Genomic DNA, 18,572 nt, shown 5'->3' with positions numbered 1-18,572 from the left:
ATTAATTTTAATAAACTAGTGGCTATGTTTGCTCAGCATTAAAATTGCTAGACAAAAAGTAAATACCACTTTAAATAGTGGCTACCTCATACAATTTTTACCAGTTTAGTGCAGCATTCTTGAGCTAAGAGGCTGAGCCCAATTCTCCTTTAACATTTGGGATTTTTACACAAATAGTCGGTCATATTCATTGTTATTTTTTCTAGCCATATATATTGATTATATACAATTATACACATATAATACATAAATTATATATATTATACCTCTACCAACTATTTTTAGTTTAAATAATTGGATGAGCGACTATTTGGGTTAATCATGTTAACCATGAAATCACTTGAGTATAAGGATGTTCAAGGAGTTTGGATGATTTTGAGCTATTTACTCAATATGTTAAGATTTTGATTGATTTTCTAAATTTATTCTCACATCGTATCAGAGTTAAACTTTAGTGCAATCATTTTTCTAGAATTCTTAACGCTTTGGACTTATCTTTTTCAATTTAGCCTGTTTGGCCAAGTTTTTTCTTGGCTAAAAGTGTTATTTTTAAAAGTATTTTTTAAAAAAAATTAAGGTGTTTGGCCAACCTTTTAGAAGGGAAAAAAGTGCTTTTGAGTAGAAGCAGAAACAGTTTTTAAGAAGAATAAAAAAGTAGTTTCTTCCTATAAAAAACAACAACAACAACTACCCAGTAAAATCCCACATAGTGGGGTCTGAGGAGGGTAATGTGTACGCAGATCTTACCCCTGCCCCGATAGGGGCCGAGAGGCTGTTTCCGATAGACCCTCGGCTCAGAAAGACGAAAATAAAGTAAAAAAAACAAGAGGAGAGAATTCATTAGTAACTCCAATATAAACCGTAATAGTAACATACACATAAAAACCGAAAGATGAATGACATGCAATAACAGTAACCATAATCTAAGGCCTGGGGCTAAGACAAACAACAAGAATAGTGTGGGTCCAACATAAACTGCAAGCCATCTAAGACCAACCCTAATCCAACCCTGCCTCACCCCTGAATGAAGTAAGGAAAGCTTTACTACCCCTATCCTACAACCCTAATGATTGACCTCCAGGCCTTCCTATCAAGGGCCATGTCCTCGGAAATGTGCAGTCATGCCATGTCCTACCTGATCACCTCTCCCCAATACTTCTTAGGTCTCCCTCAACCTCTTCTCTTACCCACCACAGCCAACTGCTAACACCTCCTCACCGGTGCATCGAGGCTTCTCCTCTACACGTGCCCGAACCATCTAAGCCTCGCTTCCCGCATCTTATCATCCATAGGGGCGACGCCCACCTTCTTCCAAATATCTTCATTCCTAATCTTGTCTATCCTAGTATGCCCACACATCCACCTCAACATCCGCATCTCTGCTACTTTTATCTTCTGGATATGGGAGTTCTTAACTGGCCAACACTCTGCCCCATACAACATGGCCGGTCTAACTACAACTCTATAATACTTACCTTTGAGTATTGGTGGCACTTTCTTGTCACACAAAACTCTATATGCAAGCCTCCATTTCATCCAACCTGCCCCTATGCAGTGAGTGACGTCCTCGTCGATCTCTCCGTCCCCCTGAATCATCGACCCAAGGTACTTGAAGCTTCTCTCTTGGGGATGACCTGTGGCCCAAGCCTCACATCCCCGCCTACATCCCTCGACTCAGCGCTAAACTTGCATTCCAGATACTCTGTCTTAGACCTGCTCAATTTGAAACCCTTAGACTCGAGAGTCTGTCTCCAAACCTCCAATCTCTCGTTAACACCGGCCCTCGTCTCGTCAATTAGAACTCATCAAATAACATACACCATGGTACCTCCCCTTGAATATGGTGTGTCAAAGCATCCATCACCAAGGCAAATAAGAACGGGCTAAGCGCTGAGCCTTGGTGTAATCCCATAACAACCGGGAAATGCTCTGAGTCGCCTCCCACCGTCCTAACCTTAGTCTTAGCTCCATCATACATATCCTTGATCGCTCATATGTAGGCTATGAGCACGCCCTTTGCCTCAAGACATCTCCAGAGCACCTCCCTAGGAACCTTATCATGCGTTTTCTTCAAGTCAATAAACACCATGTGCAGATCCTTCTTCTTATCCTTGTACTGTTCCACCAACCTCCTAATAAGTTGGATAACTTCCGTAGTGGAGCGGCCCGGCATGAACCCAAACTGATTATCGGATATAGACGTCGTCTTCCTTACCCTCACCTCCACCACCCTCTCCTAGACTTTCATGGTATGGCTAAGTAACTTGATACCCCTATAATTGTTACAACACTGGATATCACCTTTGTTCTTATACAACGGTACCACTGTACTCGACCTCCATTCCTCCGGGATCCTCTTCGTCCTAAAAATTATATTGAACAACCCAGTCAGCCATTCCAATCCTGCTCTACCCATACACTTTCAAAACTCAACCGGAATTTCATCTGGCCCGATCGCTCTACCCCTACTCATCTTACGCAACGCCCCACGGCCTCCTCCACCTTAATGTGCCTACAATACCTAAAATCTTGGGGACTCTTCGAATGCCCCAAGTCCCCTAGCTTTATATCTCGGTCCCCCTCCTCATTCAGAAGACCGTAAAAGTACGTCTGCCATCTCTGCTTAATCTGGGACTTTCCCATCAATACTCTACCATCCTCGTCTTTGATGCACCTTACTTGATCCAGATCTCGGGCCTTCCTCTCCCTCGCTTTAACCAGCCAAAACAACTTCCTTTCCCCGCCTTTCTCACCTAATTCCTCGTATAGACGGCTAAACGTTGCATTCTTAGCCTCCGTGACTGCCAGCTTTGCCTCCTTCCTAGCCACTTTGTACCTCTCTCTATTCGCACTCCTCTCCTCCTCGCTTGTGCTCCCTGCTAACTTCGTGTACGCTACCTTTTTCGCCTCCACTTTACCTTGGACTGTGTCATTCCACCACCAGTCTCCTTGGTGCCTGCCAGAAAAACCCTTCGATACACCTAGCACCTCTCTCGCCGCCTCCCTCACATAGTTCATCGTCGTCGACCACATAGTGCTCGCGTCTCCACTACTCCTCCAAGCTCCCATAGCGGATAACCTACCCTCCAACTCCCGGGCTTTATCCTTGGTTTTGAGAAAAATACACTTATAAATACTTTTTACAAGTTTGGTCAAATACTAGGTGTTGCTCAAAAGTGCTTTTCAAATCAACTAGGCAAACACAAACTAATTTTCACGAAAAATTAAAAAACACTTTTGAAAAAAACACTTCTCGCAATAAGAACATTTTACAAGCTTGGCCACACAAGCTACAGGTCCACCAAGTTGCACTAGTTTTTCTCTCTCTCAATTCAAACAAACAAGCAACTAATAAAAGAAATATTAATCACCGTTTAACCCGATCATATATTAGTACATTCATTATGCACAATATCTAAAGGGAACAAAATAAAAGAAATATACATCGTGATCACATATTAGATCAATTGTATTCTTGTTGGCATAAACGCAAATTCACTTTTTTTAGGGCAAAAGGAAGCCAATTATAAGTTAGTGGGCATTTGGACATAAGAATTGTAAAATTCCAAAATATGGTAAAAAAAAAATTAATGAAAATGATATTTGAAATTTAGAATTGTGTTTGGACATGAATATTATTTTGGGTTGTTTTTGAAGTTTTGTGAATGATTTGAGTGAAAATTTCGAAAAATGGCTTTTTGGAGTTTTTAAAATTTTCGAAAATTTTCAAAATGCATCTTCAAGTAAAAATTAAAAATTTTATGAACAAACGCTAATTTTTGAAAAAAAGTGAATTTTTTTTGGAAAAAAGGAAAAAATTTCTTATGTCCAAACGAGCTATTATTTTCTTCTTTTAGTGACATGAATTACAACAATAACGACCCAGTAAAATTCCACTAACGGGGAAGAATTACAACATGACTTTGAGAAAGAAGTGTCTTTTTGTTGTGCGGTTATATTATTAAGATGTGAAAAGGGAATGACTATTAGTCGAGAGTGTCAGAAAAGTAATTCAAAGTTGTAGTAGGAAACCTTAATTTATTTATTTTTGTCATCAAACGAAATTAGGATTTGGTTTATTTAATTTATGTCTAAATAGGATTTGTAGTTAGAATAACTATAGGAATAAGCTTTCATGTTTCTAGTTGAAATAGGTTTCATACTATTATAAATATGGGGTATTGATAGTTTATTTTATGTGTGGAGATTTGTGAGAATTGTAGAGAGCTTTCATAGAGAGTTATAATAAAATAATATTTTTTCCTTCATATTGGTATCAGAGCTTCTACTATCTTGGGAGAGAATCAAGTAGCTTCCGTTGCCTGCCGGCGGTGCTAGCCAATGTGTGCCGCCCGTCTGGCCAAAAAATATGTTGGCAAAATCATAGATAATTGTCAACAGAATTAGACTATTCAAGGAAAAGTTTCAAGAGAGATTCAAAAAATAAAAATTAAAGAGGTGCAAACAAATATAGTAGAAAATAAAGAAATTCTTCTCTAAAAGTTGGAGAGCTTTTAAAAAGTTGGTTGTTGATTATGTGTGTTAACCAAATTGGGTGTTGGTGACAAAGTGCATCAACGTGTATTGAAGACAGGTGCTTCAACAAAATTGGGTGTTGGTGACAAAGTGCATCAATGGTTGGTGACAAAGTGCATCACATGAGTTGGAAACAGGAGCTTCAACAAAATTAGGTGTTGGTGACAAAGTGCATCAATGGTTGGTGACAAAGTGCATCAACGGGAGTTGAAGACAGGTGTTTCAATAAAATCGGATGTTAGTGACAAAGTGCATCAACGTGAGTTGGAGACACGTGCTTCAATAAATCGAGGGATGAAGACATGTACTTTCATCAAAATTGAGAGTTGGAGAAAAGTGCTCCAACATAACTATACAACGACAAGTCAGACATATACAACTTTGAATTGCGGGAGAATGTTGAAAAACTAATTCAAAGTAGTAGTAGGAAACCTTAGTTATTTAGGATTTGGTTTATTTAATTTATATCTAAATAGAATTTGTAGTTAGAATAAATATAGGAATAAGCTTTCCTGTTTCTAGTTGAAATAGGTTTCATACTATTATAAATAGGGGCATTGATAACTTATTTTATGTGTGGAGATTTGTGAGAATTGTAGAGAGCTTTATAATAAAATATTTTTTCCTTCAGAGAGAAATTCAAGAATGTCAAAAAGACAAAACTAAAAAATATCTAGTTTCAAAAAAAAAAAAATATATTGGGGAGAAAAAAAGATGGAAAATGTGGATATTTGGAACTAGTGAAGGAAGTGAGAGCCAACTAAAAGAAAAGGCGATGGGAAACCAGTGGCTCAGGTCTGACAAGACCTGTATATGCGCGCATCAAATTCCAAGTCTTTCTCTTGCATCCACAAAACCTTTTGGCTATGGGTTTTAGGCTGCACCTCAAATGGGGTTTCTCTGTCCAACCCCCTTTCTCCTCCAACTCATCAGCATGGCCTTCTTCACATTCTTGTGAGTAACTCTCAATTACTTGAATCCCCATTTAGCACTCTTCTTTCTTTTATTTGAATTGCTTGCTTTGAGTACATCAATTTATGTGCTAAAGATTGTAAATAGCCTTTTTTATTAAATCAATTTCTGCTTGCTTTGAGGCAAAAGGCCCCTAGGAAGAAGTGGAAATGTGTTGATTGTTTAATCCATTACTCAGAAGTATCTTCATGCCCATGTCTTGTTTCATAATGATCAACAACTGTGTATACTAATACTTTGGGATTTAGTGTCTTTAGTTCAGTTGATCCTGTACCTCTGTGTTTTAATCACACACATTAGCTTATTAACAAAAATGTCTGACTTGCATATTTATGATAAGATCTTAGATTAGAATAGTGGAAGATGTTTCCTCTCTGTACCCTCTCCCTTCCACGTGGGAGGTGGATCCAAGATGCTTAAATCAGTACTATTAAGTGACAACTACTGCGAACATACAACATTCACTAAGCCCGGAAAGGAAGGTTGCGATAGGCTACTAGCCAGTGTAAAACTAGCCAATTTCATGATTAATCCTCACAATTAATGTGAACATAGTGTATGTATATTAGTTGAAATTATTCAACTTTGTATATAGGTCAAGCTGAATGCAGTAGGTGGCTCGACCCACTGCCCATAAACTACATTTATCTGTGCTCCATCCACTTAATTCCAAAAGGGCGTAAGAGGGTTCTCCTTTTAATCTAATGGAATTCTGAACATGTTATCATTCTAACCAGTAAGAGATGAATTACTTAAAAAGTAATACTCATAAAGGGTATTTTGTCATGTATATGTTCTTATGCAAGTATTGCTAATCTATGTTACTCGGACTCTTCAAAAATGTTGTTGGGTGCGTGCCGGATTCTCCAAAATTTAGTGCATTTTTGGAGGATCCGACACGGGTGCGGGATCTCTTTTGGAGAGTCCGAGCAACATAGTTGCTAATACGCGTATGATATTACTAATAAAAAGAAAAGGCAACCGGACACCGGATTATTAAGAATTTAATGTCACAGATTATTTCAAACAGTTTAGGTTACTGTACAGGCCTTAGTTCAGACTGTGTTACCATAATCGAATTATACCCCAATTCTGTTAGCGTGCTGTTGCTTTATGATTCTTATCTGCTGCTTCAACGTTACTTTGTGGGAAAGCTGTTACGTGCAAGGTGCAACCAATAAAAGTTTCTTTCCTCTACTGAAATGTTCAACATAACGTATAATGAAGTTCCACTCTAGTTTCTATTCTTTTCTGATTGAATGATGAATGCTAGTGGATGCTACTGGATCCTTTGTCATTGCAATAGTGTAGTATGTGACAAACAAACCATATTATATAAATGAATCCAATTATATGGGAAACTTGAGCAATTTGGGACTGTTCCTACCAGTTCTGATGCATATTTCTTAACTTCGAGAGAATACAGAAAAAATCCTTACTTCACTTGAAATTTATTGAGAAATACTGTAGGTGCATCAGATTACCTTATGTTTTATTGTAATTGGATATAATCGAAAAAATCTTGTCTCTGGCAATATTGATCTGTAGAGATAATCAATTAAACAATTTGATCTTCTCGTCCTTTTAACATCTCATGTTCAAACCAAAAACAGTTGTCCTTATCAGCGCAAATAACTTATACGTTCCGGGAATCAACAATCCTTTCATCCTGGTTCATCGTTAATTATCAGAGATTTGTCAGATAGTACAATATGAAAACTTGTGATTCTTTTACATGCTCAAGTAATTTTGGATTTTGTTTCCGCTTGAAACGAGGAGATGCAGATACAGTCTTGAAGAAATGTAGCAATTCAATGATGTAACTTTATGAGATGTTTCTTCAATCTGGTCTGACATGCCTTTGAACTAAATAGATCCGAACTTGTCATTTAATTATATATACTTTATCTGCATCTTTGGTTGGAAAATCTAATCGTTTGTAATGGATCTAAGCCAAACCATTGGTATAATGGCTCCTTAATGATAAGCAGAGCTAGTTAGTCAAGTCACTTTTCATTGACGGAAGAACCCACACAGGGACTTTTTATTGATTACAACTCATCTTCATATACAGTCAAAGGAAAGGAGGCTTTATACGATCCAGCTCGGTCTCTCAAACCTTTTATCAACGGGGACTGTGAACCTTCACATAGTGATCCTTTCAGAGTGCGGACTTGTTTATCTGACCCCCAACTGTGGACGAGTGATATATCAGTAACTACAGAAATAAAGGTTTGTTCTTCCCTTGTTAGAACTAAAGCCTGTCTTAAGGGAGTATCTTTTTTGCCTTTAGTCTGTTTTCTAAATTGCATGCCATTGCTTACTTGTGCTCTCTCTCACCAGACACGAATCGGCAGAGGATCCCCTAGCAATATATATGGAGATATTGGCAGTGATAAGACTGGGATATCACCTGATGGGGAAAAACCATCATATTTAAGCACAACCAGAGCCCCTCATTTTAGTTTACTAATGAAAAATATTGATTTGCTGGAAAACATGTTTGCTGATTCAGAGATGTCAAGATTAGAAAACGATATTCTGGTGCAACTAGAAAAGCTTGGAGCTTTAGAATTCTTTCATAGTCGTCTCTCAAGAACACTTCATTCTACTTCTCCTGAAGTGCTTGACGTGCCAAGGGAGCTTGTTGAAGAAATTGAAAAAGATGACCTTGTTGGAAATGGAATAGATAAGGTAGTCGTACGTTCTAGAAAAAAGCAAGAGCGGAATTCAAGGAGAAACAGAGCATCCGGAATTGCTAATGACATTATTACAGTGCATCCACATACCAAAAACATCCAGGAGGATATGCAACAGCCAAAGTTTTATTCTGGGAAAAGAACACATGCTTCTAGAAATAAAAGACAGAAGATCGCTAAGAATGAGGCAGAAATGTCAAGAGGTGTTAAGGTTGTCACCAATTTTTATTAAGAGATATTGTATTACAGTTCTTACAGATTCTGAACACATCTTAATTTAATTCTTTGCTATGAAACAGCTGGTGGCCGAACTGGAAAGAATCAGGTCAATCCTTGAAGAAGAAACTGGTCGAGTAGCTAGTTTCAGTAGCTGGGCAGAAGCTGCTGGAGTTGAACAGAAGGAGTTGCAGCACCACTTGCATTTTGGTTGGTATTGCAGGGATGAGCTTCTGAAAAGCACACGGTCCTTAGTCTTGTATTTGGCAAGAAACTACAGGGGGCTTGGAGTGGCATTTGAAGACTTAATTCAGGTTAGTGAACCAAGTCTTAGCGAAATACCTTCATCAACTCTTCATTCCCATTTTAGCCATAGAGGTGGTAGCACGATTGCACCGTACTGCTTGAATTCCCAATTTTCTATTATGTTAGAAAGTAGAACTTTGGAAATTGATATGCAAGCTTACCATCTGAATCGCCTTTAAGAGCTCCACCATATGTTGGAAATCACTTTGCTCTCCTGATGCAACCCTTTTGCATCAAGTTGCTTGCACATAGTAAAGAACAAAAGCAAGATATTCACAATTAAATCAGGATAATAGAAACTCTCTTAGGCACAATCCTTATCATAGCCAGGAAAATAACCACCCCAAAAAAAAACAAAGAAGGGCACTCAAGGGTGTGGCCTAGTGGTTAATGAAGTAGGTTGAGAACCATGAGATCTCAGGTTCAAATTCCAGCGGAGGCAAAACCACTAAAGGATTTCTTCCCATTTGTCCAAGCCTTGGTGGATAGTTTTAGGTACATGTGCTAGTGGGAGGTAGCAGGTATCCTGTGGAAATAATCGAGGTGCACGCAAGCTGAACCGGACACCATGTCCACTCTTATAAAAAAAAGAACAAGGATGCTCATACTGTCGTCATACCTTTGAATGTGATTCAGCACAGAAAACCAACCCAAATTACTCAATAAGGAAAAAGTGCATCTTTTCAGGGAGAGGTCATGCTGATATAAATATATGCGATAATGTTTAAGGACCCTAACATGACAGAAAAAAGAGAGTCAGATGTGAACATTCTCCATGAATGGCCAGAAACTACACTATGAAATAATAGTCCGTTTCTCTTTTATCAGATATGAAGGATCTCCATGAATGCTCTAAAACTATGCCATCATAGTCTGCTTCTATTTTAACAACTTCCATACAGATGTTGACCCTCGCTTTACAATTACTAGATTGGTACTAAGACTATTTCCTTACTAAATTGTCTGATGATAGTTCTTCCAAAGTATTTTTCAAGTTTTCCCTTCATGCATATACAAAGATATATTGTTAGTATACACTACTGCAAGTATATGTCAATAGAAGGAAGTACATACCTATCGCTAGCTTAAAGTATATGATTATCTAGTAACTAGCTAGACCGGGTTAAAGAGGAAACTACTGAATGATGGATGCTATTTTTCATTTTGGAAATCATAGTAGCTGAAATATTTACTTTTTTTATCTTTTAATTGTGTTGCTACAGGCTGGGAACATGGGTGTGCTACAAGGTGCTGTAAGATTTGACGACACTAGGGGATACAAATTCTCAACTTACGTTCAGTATTGGATAAGAAAATCATTGTCAAAATTGGTGGCCCAGCATGCTAGAGGGATCCGAATTCCCGTATGTAATTTCCTTTCTGGGATATTTTACTCATCTTCTTTCAGTTTCATGTAGGTATAACAAAACTTTATCTCTTTTTCTTTTCAATGGATTCATGCAGTTCACTATATGCAAAGCAATAAATCAAATACATAAGGCTCGAAAAGCTCTCAGTAGGAGCCATGGAAAATTTCCAGGTGATAATGAAATTGCCAAGTACACGGGTCTATCTACGGCTAGGATTGCAATGGCTAGTAAATGCCTGAGAGTTGTGGGTTCAATTGATCAGAAAGTTGGACATTGCATCAGTGCAAAAGTTTTGGTAAAAATCTGATCCTCCTTTTTTCTTTTCTTCTCCTCTTTTCTTTGTTTTTCCTTTTTAACAGTTGTGTTTATACCCTTTGATTTGGAAACTTTGAAATACCTATATTTGTTTCTCGACTAGTTTTGGGATAGAGGATAGTCGTTTTTTTGTTGTAAGTTAAGACGTGATGTCAAACTGTGCCAGTTGGAATTATAATGAAGGAAATGCCTTTCTAGTTTGGTTTATGATCTATTGAGAAATACACTCATATGACGTAGTGATAAGACAGCTTGCAAAACGCGAATAAACTTATTTCTTCTCACACCATATTCTTTTTTTTTATGGTAATTCTTCTTGCATCATGTCTTCGTTTGGAAAAAGTAGAAATGTACCTTAAGCACTCTATGATAATTCATTATCTTTAACAACTAGCCTTTCCCGCTACCATTTTACTTTTTGGACATCACTCTCTTCTAGATAAGTATCTTAATTTCCATGCTAACCTTTTACCTTTTGGACATTACTATCTTCTGGAAAAGTATCTTAATGCTATTGAATCATTACGTGGCAGGAACTCACACCAGATAAATCAATTGTAAGCCCGGAGGAAACTGTCATTAGGGAAGACATAATAGACAACATGTATGCTCTTTTGGAAAGCTTGGATCCAAAAGAGCAGCAAGTAATATATTTTAGGTTTGGTCTTGAAAATCATCAGCGCAAATCCCTCGAGGAGATTGGGAGGCTTTATGGAGTAAGTAAAGAGTGGATTAGGAGAATAGAACGAAGAGCTCTCACAAAATTGAGAAGCGCGGATTGTTTCCAAGATTTAACTCATTACTCTGTATAGTTCAGACATTGCGTAGCCATAAGCATTTGTATTTACCAATTTGTAAACTTGATCGATCTCAGAGTAAATGTTTCTTGTATACTTCTTATCTGTAGAGTAGTCATATACCATCAGAACCTTGTATTGTTTACATCTTGTAAAGTTTAAGGACGTGATAAATAAATTTACTTCATTGATTGTCAGCATCAGCTATCAGATGACTAATTTCTATCTCTATAGTATGTATTTGTACCATAAATGACAAGCTGGCCAACAACCTGGCTTTTAGATGGTAACTCAGAACTTTGAATCAGAGACATTTATGCATTCAACTCAGTGATGGTTTCTATATTTAAGGTCCCAAATAGTTTTGTACAACTGGACTCTCAGCAATTTGTGATATCAGAGTAATGACACTGATTTTGATGTCAAAAGTATATACTCTTAGGATTTTACCCACGTTGCAACATAACAATGGCTCTATCTATAGAATGTTTCCATATTTCAAGATCTTGTAGTTGGATGATTCAGTGTGTTGGTTACGGGTCCGACCAAGCTGGTCTTAGCTTTATATTTGTTTTAAGAAATTTATTGAGTATGTACAAATAATTAATTCAGAACTTAGTAACTTAAAAAAAAAACTAGAATTTCGAACCTATAAGCTTCAAATTTGGCTCCGCCCTATCTTCAAGTTCTAACACTTAAATCTTCTTCAAGTTTCTTAACAGTAACATTTTTTTGGCATGTCTCAGACTTAAAATGTATCATTAAAGTGTCTCTTATTAACAGTTTAAACTTTTAAGTATACATAATCAACATGATATTAGGACAAGCAAAGAATCTATATTCTCACTGTCACCCATTTGCAAAAAGTATATTCACATGCTTAAAAAAAAAAAAAAAAATCATACTTATACATGTAATTGCTTGTTGCACGCCCAAAGTGAAAGTTTAAAGTATCCCTTTAATTCAAACAACTTCACACTCTTTTGGGGTTTGTCACCTACACTTCTAATGCAGATTAGTATTTACTAGGACAAAATAAACAAGCAAAAGAAGTTTTAAATCTGCTAATTGGTGTTTATTGTTAAAACTATATCCTTATTACGTTCTTTCAAAAGTCATCCATTTGATAGAATGATTGCTTCTAGATTTGGTCCAGATGAAATCAAGAAGAAGGAGACAATCTTGGATTATGGCCAAACCATGCCCACTAACTTTTATGCTCTTGGGAATTGTTTGTTTCCATGGTTTTCTTTTAATTAAAAATAATCATGATTTGACGAGCATACCCTCAATTTATATTAGTAGTTTTTTCTTTAATTTTTGTTTACTTCTAAAATCACAATTTAATAACTTTAGTTATAAAAATATTTGTCTAAAATAATATTTATCTCTCTTGAATATTTCACTTAATTAATACTTCACTAATTGGAGTGAATTTGAAAGAATAATAATAAATGCACTTATTTTTTTAAAGTATGATTAGGAATATTTATTTACGATAACATATGCATTTGATAGTAGGAAAACCCACATTAAGTTTTTAAAAAATTGGAAGTTTGCTCCCCTCTCGTTCTCTAAATATGTTTCCTCCTAAGTATTCATATCTCTTAATCAATTAAAAATATTTCCAGATTACCACTTCTTTCATTTTCTTTCTTTTTTAATTTAAAGATGGATGAGCTAATATTTTCTCTAAAGTGAGGTCCCCTACAAATGGAAATTGTTTCTTTTATTTCTCTTTCGAAAATTTCATAGATAGTGCTGTGTAAGATAAGGATAATCCCATTATGACACAAAGAAATTATGAAACTATTAAGTCGTAGTCACAATAATTTCAATGTACGATTTAGTACTTTGGTTTTTGTAAGGTTGTCAAAAAGGTCCATCTGATTATCACTTTACAGGATATCTTGAAAGGAAAGGCAACAAAGTTGAGCCGTAACTTGCCTTGGCTAAAGTTGATCACTTTCAAAAGGACTGAAAGTTTGATCCACTAAAAATGAGAGGCTCTAAGTGAAATTTTTAGAAGATAAGACAACAGCTATGGGTTTAAATATGCCAAGTCTTCATCTTTCCATAGAGACAGATAGGGGTGAAATTGTAAAATTGAGCCTGTCAATTCAAATTCTTTTTTCCGTGTTTAGTTAGTATTTGCATTTTGCATTAAGGTTCCGACTAATCTGATTTCACGTCACATGGGACCAATTAAAGAACAAAGCGCGTTTTACCAAAATCTTTTAATACGCAAGGTTCGAATTAGCTACCTTCGATTAAGCGTGGAGGAAATATCACAATTCTTGGTGGTCCCGTCAACCGAGGCGGATTTAGGCCCTTTTTACGGTGCAAAACTCATAGTATTTTCGCAACATAAGATATTTTATATAGATATTTCGTAAAATTAATCTAATATTATCTGTTAACACTCATGTTTCAAGAAGATTGAATGGTATAATTTGTTGATTGCTGAATTATTTATCCCAAGATCTAGTTAATCTTGTTGGTTTAAGTATCAACTTCAAATTCAATACTTTATCAATAATTTACGATTTTGACACCAAAAGCCAAAAATCATCAACTCATCGATGTAGAAAAATGTAAAACAAGAATAAAGATTTTTGCTGTATGACAATGGATATACTTTGAGGGGAAAAAAGAAAGTGAAAGATATTTGGACATATATATAATTAAACAAGTACCTTTCGCAAAAGAATAGACTGTATTTGATAGGTGACGAAATGTACAATATTCATATTTCATAATCCAAAATCTCAAACATTACAACTCTTAAATCACATATTTTATTCGCGAATTATTTAAAACTGTTTACCTCGAAAATACAAATAACAATTAAATTTTATTTGTGGTTTTAAAGATATGTGATTTAGTTCAATACTAATTAATAATCAAGAAGTATAACATATAAATGAAAGAAATGAGTAAATCAAACCAGTGTTGCTAGGCAGTATCGATCTCGAGCCAAAGTGATCTCGAGATGGATCAAGAACAATAAAGCAAGAATAATAAAGCTAAAGGACAATTCTGATGAACAATGAGTGAAAAAGTAAGATAGTATATTCTTTGTCAATGATTAGATGATGTTTACAAATTATTGAGGTCTCTTTTATATAATAGGGAAAACCTAAATAAGGTACATTTCTATTTACAGTAAAGAATCTTATTGGGACATCTATCTAACCGCCTAGTACGGATTCGTACAAATTTATTCTGGAATTTACGCCATGATCTTGGGGACGTGGCAGGAATCTTGCTCATTCAGTTACAAATCCTTAATGGCATTATCTCGGGGTTGAGTATACTCGGCTTTGATACCCATCGCGCACTTCGATCCTTGGGCATTGCACTCTGCCTTCGAGCTTGAGTCTGATCCATCGAGCTCGAACTCGACCGTACCTGAATTAAGGCAACCTCGGAACCCGGAAAATCGAGCATACTTGATTTCGACCGTATACAAAAACTAAATTACAACGCCATCTCAAATCAAAATAAAAGTAATGCAAAAACTATTGAAGAGATTTATAGCTCAAATTTTCTTGCTTAAGGTGCAACAACTCCAAATCGAAATATATAACCATAAGAAAAGACAACAAAAGTAGGTGCACATAGATATTTTACCTTTATGCAACGTCAATTTTGGACTATTCAAACAAACAATCAATATTTTCTTATTTTATCATTTTTTATCAATCATGTTATCTTAAATCACTATATATAGCTACTTCTTTCAACTTCATATCAATGCTACATTGTCCTTTTGTTGGAACAATCAATATGACAATTTAGATTTAACATAAAGAAATTTAGAACAGAAACCCTTTCAATTTCAACACATTCTTTTCGCTGCACACTTATTTAATTGAAAAAGAAATATACATCATAGACGACATATCTTTTGATTAAAAGCTATTCTAGTTGAGATATATCATTTTGAAGAATGAGGACATGTGTAAAAGAGAGTCACCATCACAAGTTGAAAATTTAAATTAGAAACGACAGTTGTAAAAATTAGAAATGCAAAGACACAATCTTGATACTATTGGAACAAACATGTATATAGTACACGAAAGAGTCGTAGAGTTTTATCATTGATTAGGAGATTGAAAATATTTGTTGCACAATTATTTATTTTCAAATTACAGTATTCTACAAACAATATAAATCTTTGACTGTTAGAAGGCAACATTCACAATCTAACACTTAACCCACGGTCCAAGCTTAATTATAGGAAGATACCAAATATTGTATAGTAAAATCTTCCTCTTCTTGTGTTGGTGGTAAGTAATAAATACTCAATGAAATTGCGGACAAAATGCCTGAACACCACCGTCATCAAAAGAAAATAAATAGTTCATCACAATCACAACTAGAAGAAGAAGAAGAAGAAAAGGCACTCAGTAGCCCCAAGGGAACAGGTAATTGAGCAATCGTACGCTAGCTAGGACCTGTTTTTCTCTACTCGAAACCATTTAATAAACATATACTATCCCACATTTCTATTTGGCCTAAACTAACAATAATAAATTAAGATATTTAATTTGTCAAGGCACAATTGGAGTGTTCTATAGTTAATATTTCACATACTCCACATAGTAATTTTTATGTTTATATATTTGCTTGATGTGATAAACATAAAATAAGAAAAATAAAGTGCATATTTAATTGGAGAAGAGAAATGTGATGATATTTAATTGATGCGAAGGAGTTATATGTTGAAGACGGCACAACGAATCAAGATATTTCTCCAATTAAACACCTAAAGAGTAAATCTGATTGTGTTTTCCTATAAGAGATAATTGTCTTAGATAAGTGTGAGCTTGAGAGAAGGAAAAAAATTAGTATTATTTAATCCTCCAGATAGTGCCACAAGTAGGTTTGTTGGCTGAAGAGGATTAAGTTCCAGAGGCTGTTTGGGAAGCCATAGGGACGGGGAAAAAATATTTGCAGGAATCACACTGCTTTGCTACTAAATTAGAGAAGAAAACTGTGATTATAATGGCTCTCTCTTAACAAAGACTATTTGCTATTCACATATATATAGCATTTACATAGAGTATTTGAATTACATAAAATTATATCTAACCAAGGGTATCTCCTAAATAACAGCTAACTAATATTCAAAGGATAGTTCAAAGCATATTGAAATAAGATTACGAGTGTTTGTCCTTAATAGATTTTAACAAATATATAAAGACGGAAAGTAAAAATAACAAAAAGTAAATATTATATTAGTATTGTATAATGTCGAAACCGGGTTTGTTCATTGAGTGACCAATCGAGGCTAAAACATGGCAGGTCAAAGCTCGAGCTCGGGTTATATCGAACCAAGGTGCAAAATTATATCATCGAGCTCGTAATCAGATACTGAACAAGATCGAGACAGAACAAGATCAAGGAAAACTTACCGAGCCAAATAACGAAAAGCCGAAATATCCGCAATTGATCGAAGATTACGGCAGAAATCTCGGCATGTATCAAGAAGAGACTAATTAATTAACAAATCATGAGATTTTTTACCTTGTTTAGAATTGTACCAAGAGTAAACATCACTACTATATAAAGATGGGTTATTATCATTTGTAGGGAACATTGTAACAGGCACAAAGAAAGTAAACTGATCATTTCTAGTTCTTATCATCTTAGTTCAGTTCTAACATTAGTTGAGACGCTTCCTGGCTCGAGGGTGATCAAACTTAGAGGCTAAGGCTGTTCAATTTGTGTGATTTGCATATATTTTCTTATCATTAATTTCAATATTAATCTCTCTTCTTGATTTGTATCAAGTTATATCATGTATCCTTAAAATCGCATATAAATTCAATTGTTATCCAATTTTAAGGGTAAACAGTTTGGCACCCACCGTGGGACTAAGGATAATAGTGATTACCTAGTACAAACTTTCATAATACACACTATTTTACACTTGTTCTTTGAAGTATCTTTGATTCCGGGACTAAAATGTCCAACTCTCAGTCGGCACCTCTTCACATTGACAATGATTTCGGCCACCACGGCGAGAATGATAACATAGCACCAGGGAACGACGTACCCTCGATCGATCTCGATGGAGTTCCAGCTGTAGATCTAATCAACGTCAGCTCACATGTAGCCATCAGTGCAAACTTGGTCGTCAATCCCGAGGGAAGCATCAGTAGGGATGTTCGATCAACCGCTCAAACCACTTATGGAGGTAAGGATGGAGGGATTAACCTGCGGGTAATCTTCAAAATATTGCAGGCTCAACAAGCAGCAATAAGCCAGCTCCAAAACCAAAATCACCCACTGAGCAGGATCGAGCCCGAGCCGTCACAGGAAGTTGCCCACAGGAATCGGTTTCAAGGAAATCGAACGAGAAAGAATCGGGGACCGATCCTGCAATCATGAAGATGCTCGAAGAACTGACAAAACAAATTGAGTCGAGGGAAAAGAAGATCGAGGCAAACGACAAGAAGGTGGAAACTTACAATTCCAAGGTCGATCAAATCCTAGGGGCACTACCGATATTGAAGGGTCTGGACTCCAAAAAGTTCGTGCAAAAAACCCCCCCCCCCCGAGAGAAGCTCCCAAGACGATCCCCAAGAAGTTCTGCATGCCCGAGATTCCTAAATACAATGGAATGACCGATCCAAATGAGCATGTCACCTCTTACACGTGTGTTATCAAAGGGAATGATCTAGAGGATGACGAGATCGAATCTATCTTGCTAAAGAAATTCAGAGAGATACTGTCAAGGGGGCTATGAAATGGTATCACAATTTACCACCTAATTTTATTGACTCATTTGCTATGCTTGCAGATTCTTTCGTAAAGACACACGCCGGGGCCATCAAGGTTGAAACTAGGAAGTCAGACATTTTCAAGGTAAGGCAGAAGGACAACAAAATGCTCATAGAATTTGTGTCTCGATTCCAAATGGAATGGATGGACCTGCCACCGGTCGCTGATGACTGGGCTATTCAAGCTTTCACCCAAGGACTCAATGTTCGAAACTCGGTGGCTTCGCAACAGTTGAAGCAGAATTTGATAGAATACACGGCTGTTACTTGGGTCGATGTGCGTAATCGGTATCAATCGAAGATCAGGGTCGAAGACGATCAACTTGGGGCTCCTTCTAGGTTCGTTTATCCTATCAGACCCGTTGATAGAATCAAGAGGGATATTGACCGAGAAGTGAGGTTGAACAGAGATCGATACTGATAACTAAGGATTGTGATGCATTTTACACTCCTTCTTACTTGAGCTTTGATTAGAAATGAGTACAAAATAGTTCCAAAGGCTTACGTGTTGTACTTGATTGTAGTTTTTGGTCGACAATGTGACAATTCATCAAAGCCAGCTCAAAAAGG

At 36.4% G+C, this 18,572-nt stretch overlaps 2 protein-coding genes across 2 annotated transcripts; one reads left to right on the top strand and one right to left on the bottom strand.

The window, feature by feature from the left end:
• Positions 1 to 2,309: 2,309 nt before the first annotated feature.
• On the bottom strand, positions 2,310 to 3,069 carry LOC138875962 (uncharacterized). Its single transcript, XM_070154841.1, has 2 exons — positions 2,479 to 3,069; positions 2,310 to 2,363 (listed from the first exon to the last, which is right to left on the bottom strand). The coding sequence occupies exons 1-2, from the start codon at positions 3,067 to 3,069 to the stop codon at positions 2,310 to 2,312; spliced, it is 645 nt and encodes a 214-aa protein (XP_070010942.1).
• A 2,239-nt stretch (positions 3,070 to 5,308) lies between these two features.
• On the top strand, positions 5,309 to 11,408 carry LOC104210290 (RNA polymerase sigma factor sigC). Its single transcript, XM_009759162.2, has 7 exons — positions 5,309 to 5,490; positions 7,583 to 7,740; positions 7,852 to 8,418; positions 8,507 to 8,737; positions 9,953 to 10,093; positions 10,194 to 10,394; positions 10,948 to 11,408. Exons 1-7 carry the CDS (start codon positions 5,403 to 5,405, stop codon positions 11,224 to 11,226), a joined length of 1,665 nt encoding a protein of 554 aa, XP_009757464.1. The 5' UTR covers positions 5,309 to 5,402; the 3' UTR covers positions 11,227 to 11,408.
• Positions 11,409 to 18,572: the final 7,164 nt, after the last annotated feature.

Source organism: Nicotiana sylvestris, chromosome 8 (assembly GCF_000393655.2).
Source record: "Nicotiana sylvestris chromosome 8, ASM39365v2, whole genome shotgun sequence".
NCBI lineage: Eukaryota > Viridiplantae > Streptophyta > Magnoliopsida > Solanales > Solanaceae > Nicotiana > Nicotiana sylvestris.
Note: the sequence above shows the minus strand (reverse complement) of the source record. Positions and strands in the feature narration are given on the sequence as shown.

What these genes read in the sequence shown, in the direction of transcription:
- LOC138875962 (XM_070154841.1), bottom strand. Translation starts at nt 3,069, where the DNA reads ATGGGAGCTTGGAGGAGTAGTGGAGACGCGAGCACTATGTGGTCGACG. An exon ending in AGGAGGCCGTGGGGCGTTGC is followed by an intron (nt 2,364 to 2,478) that starts GTAAGATGAGTA and finishes TATAATTTTTAG; the next exon opens with GACGAAGAGGATCCCGGAGG.
- LOC104210290 (XM_009759162.2), top strand. Translation starts at nt 5,403, where the DNA reads ATGGGTTTTAGGCTGCACCTCAAATGGGGTTTCTCTGTCCAACCCCCT. An exon ending in AAATGTCAAGAGGTGTTAAG is followed by an intron (nt 8,419 to 8,506) that starts GTTGTCACCAAT and finishes GCTATGAAACAG; the next exon opens with CTGGTGGCCGAACTGGAAAG. An exon ending in CATTTGAAGACTTAATTCAG is followed by an intron (nt 8,738 to 9,952) that starts GTTAGTGAACCA and finishes GTGTTGCTACAG; the next exon opens with GCTGGGAACATGGGTGTGCT.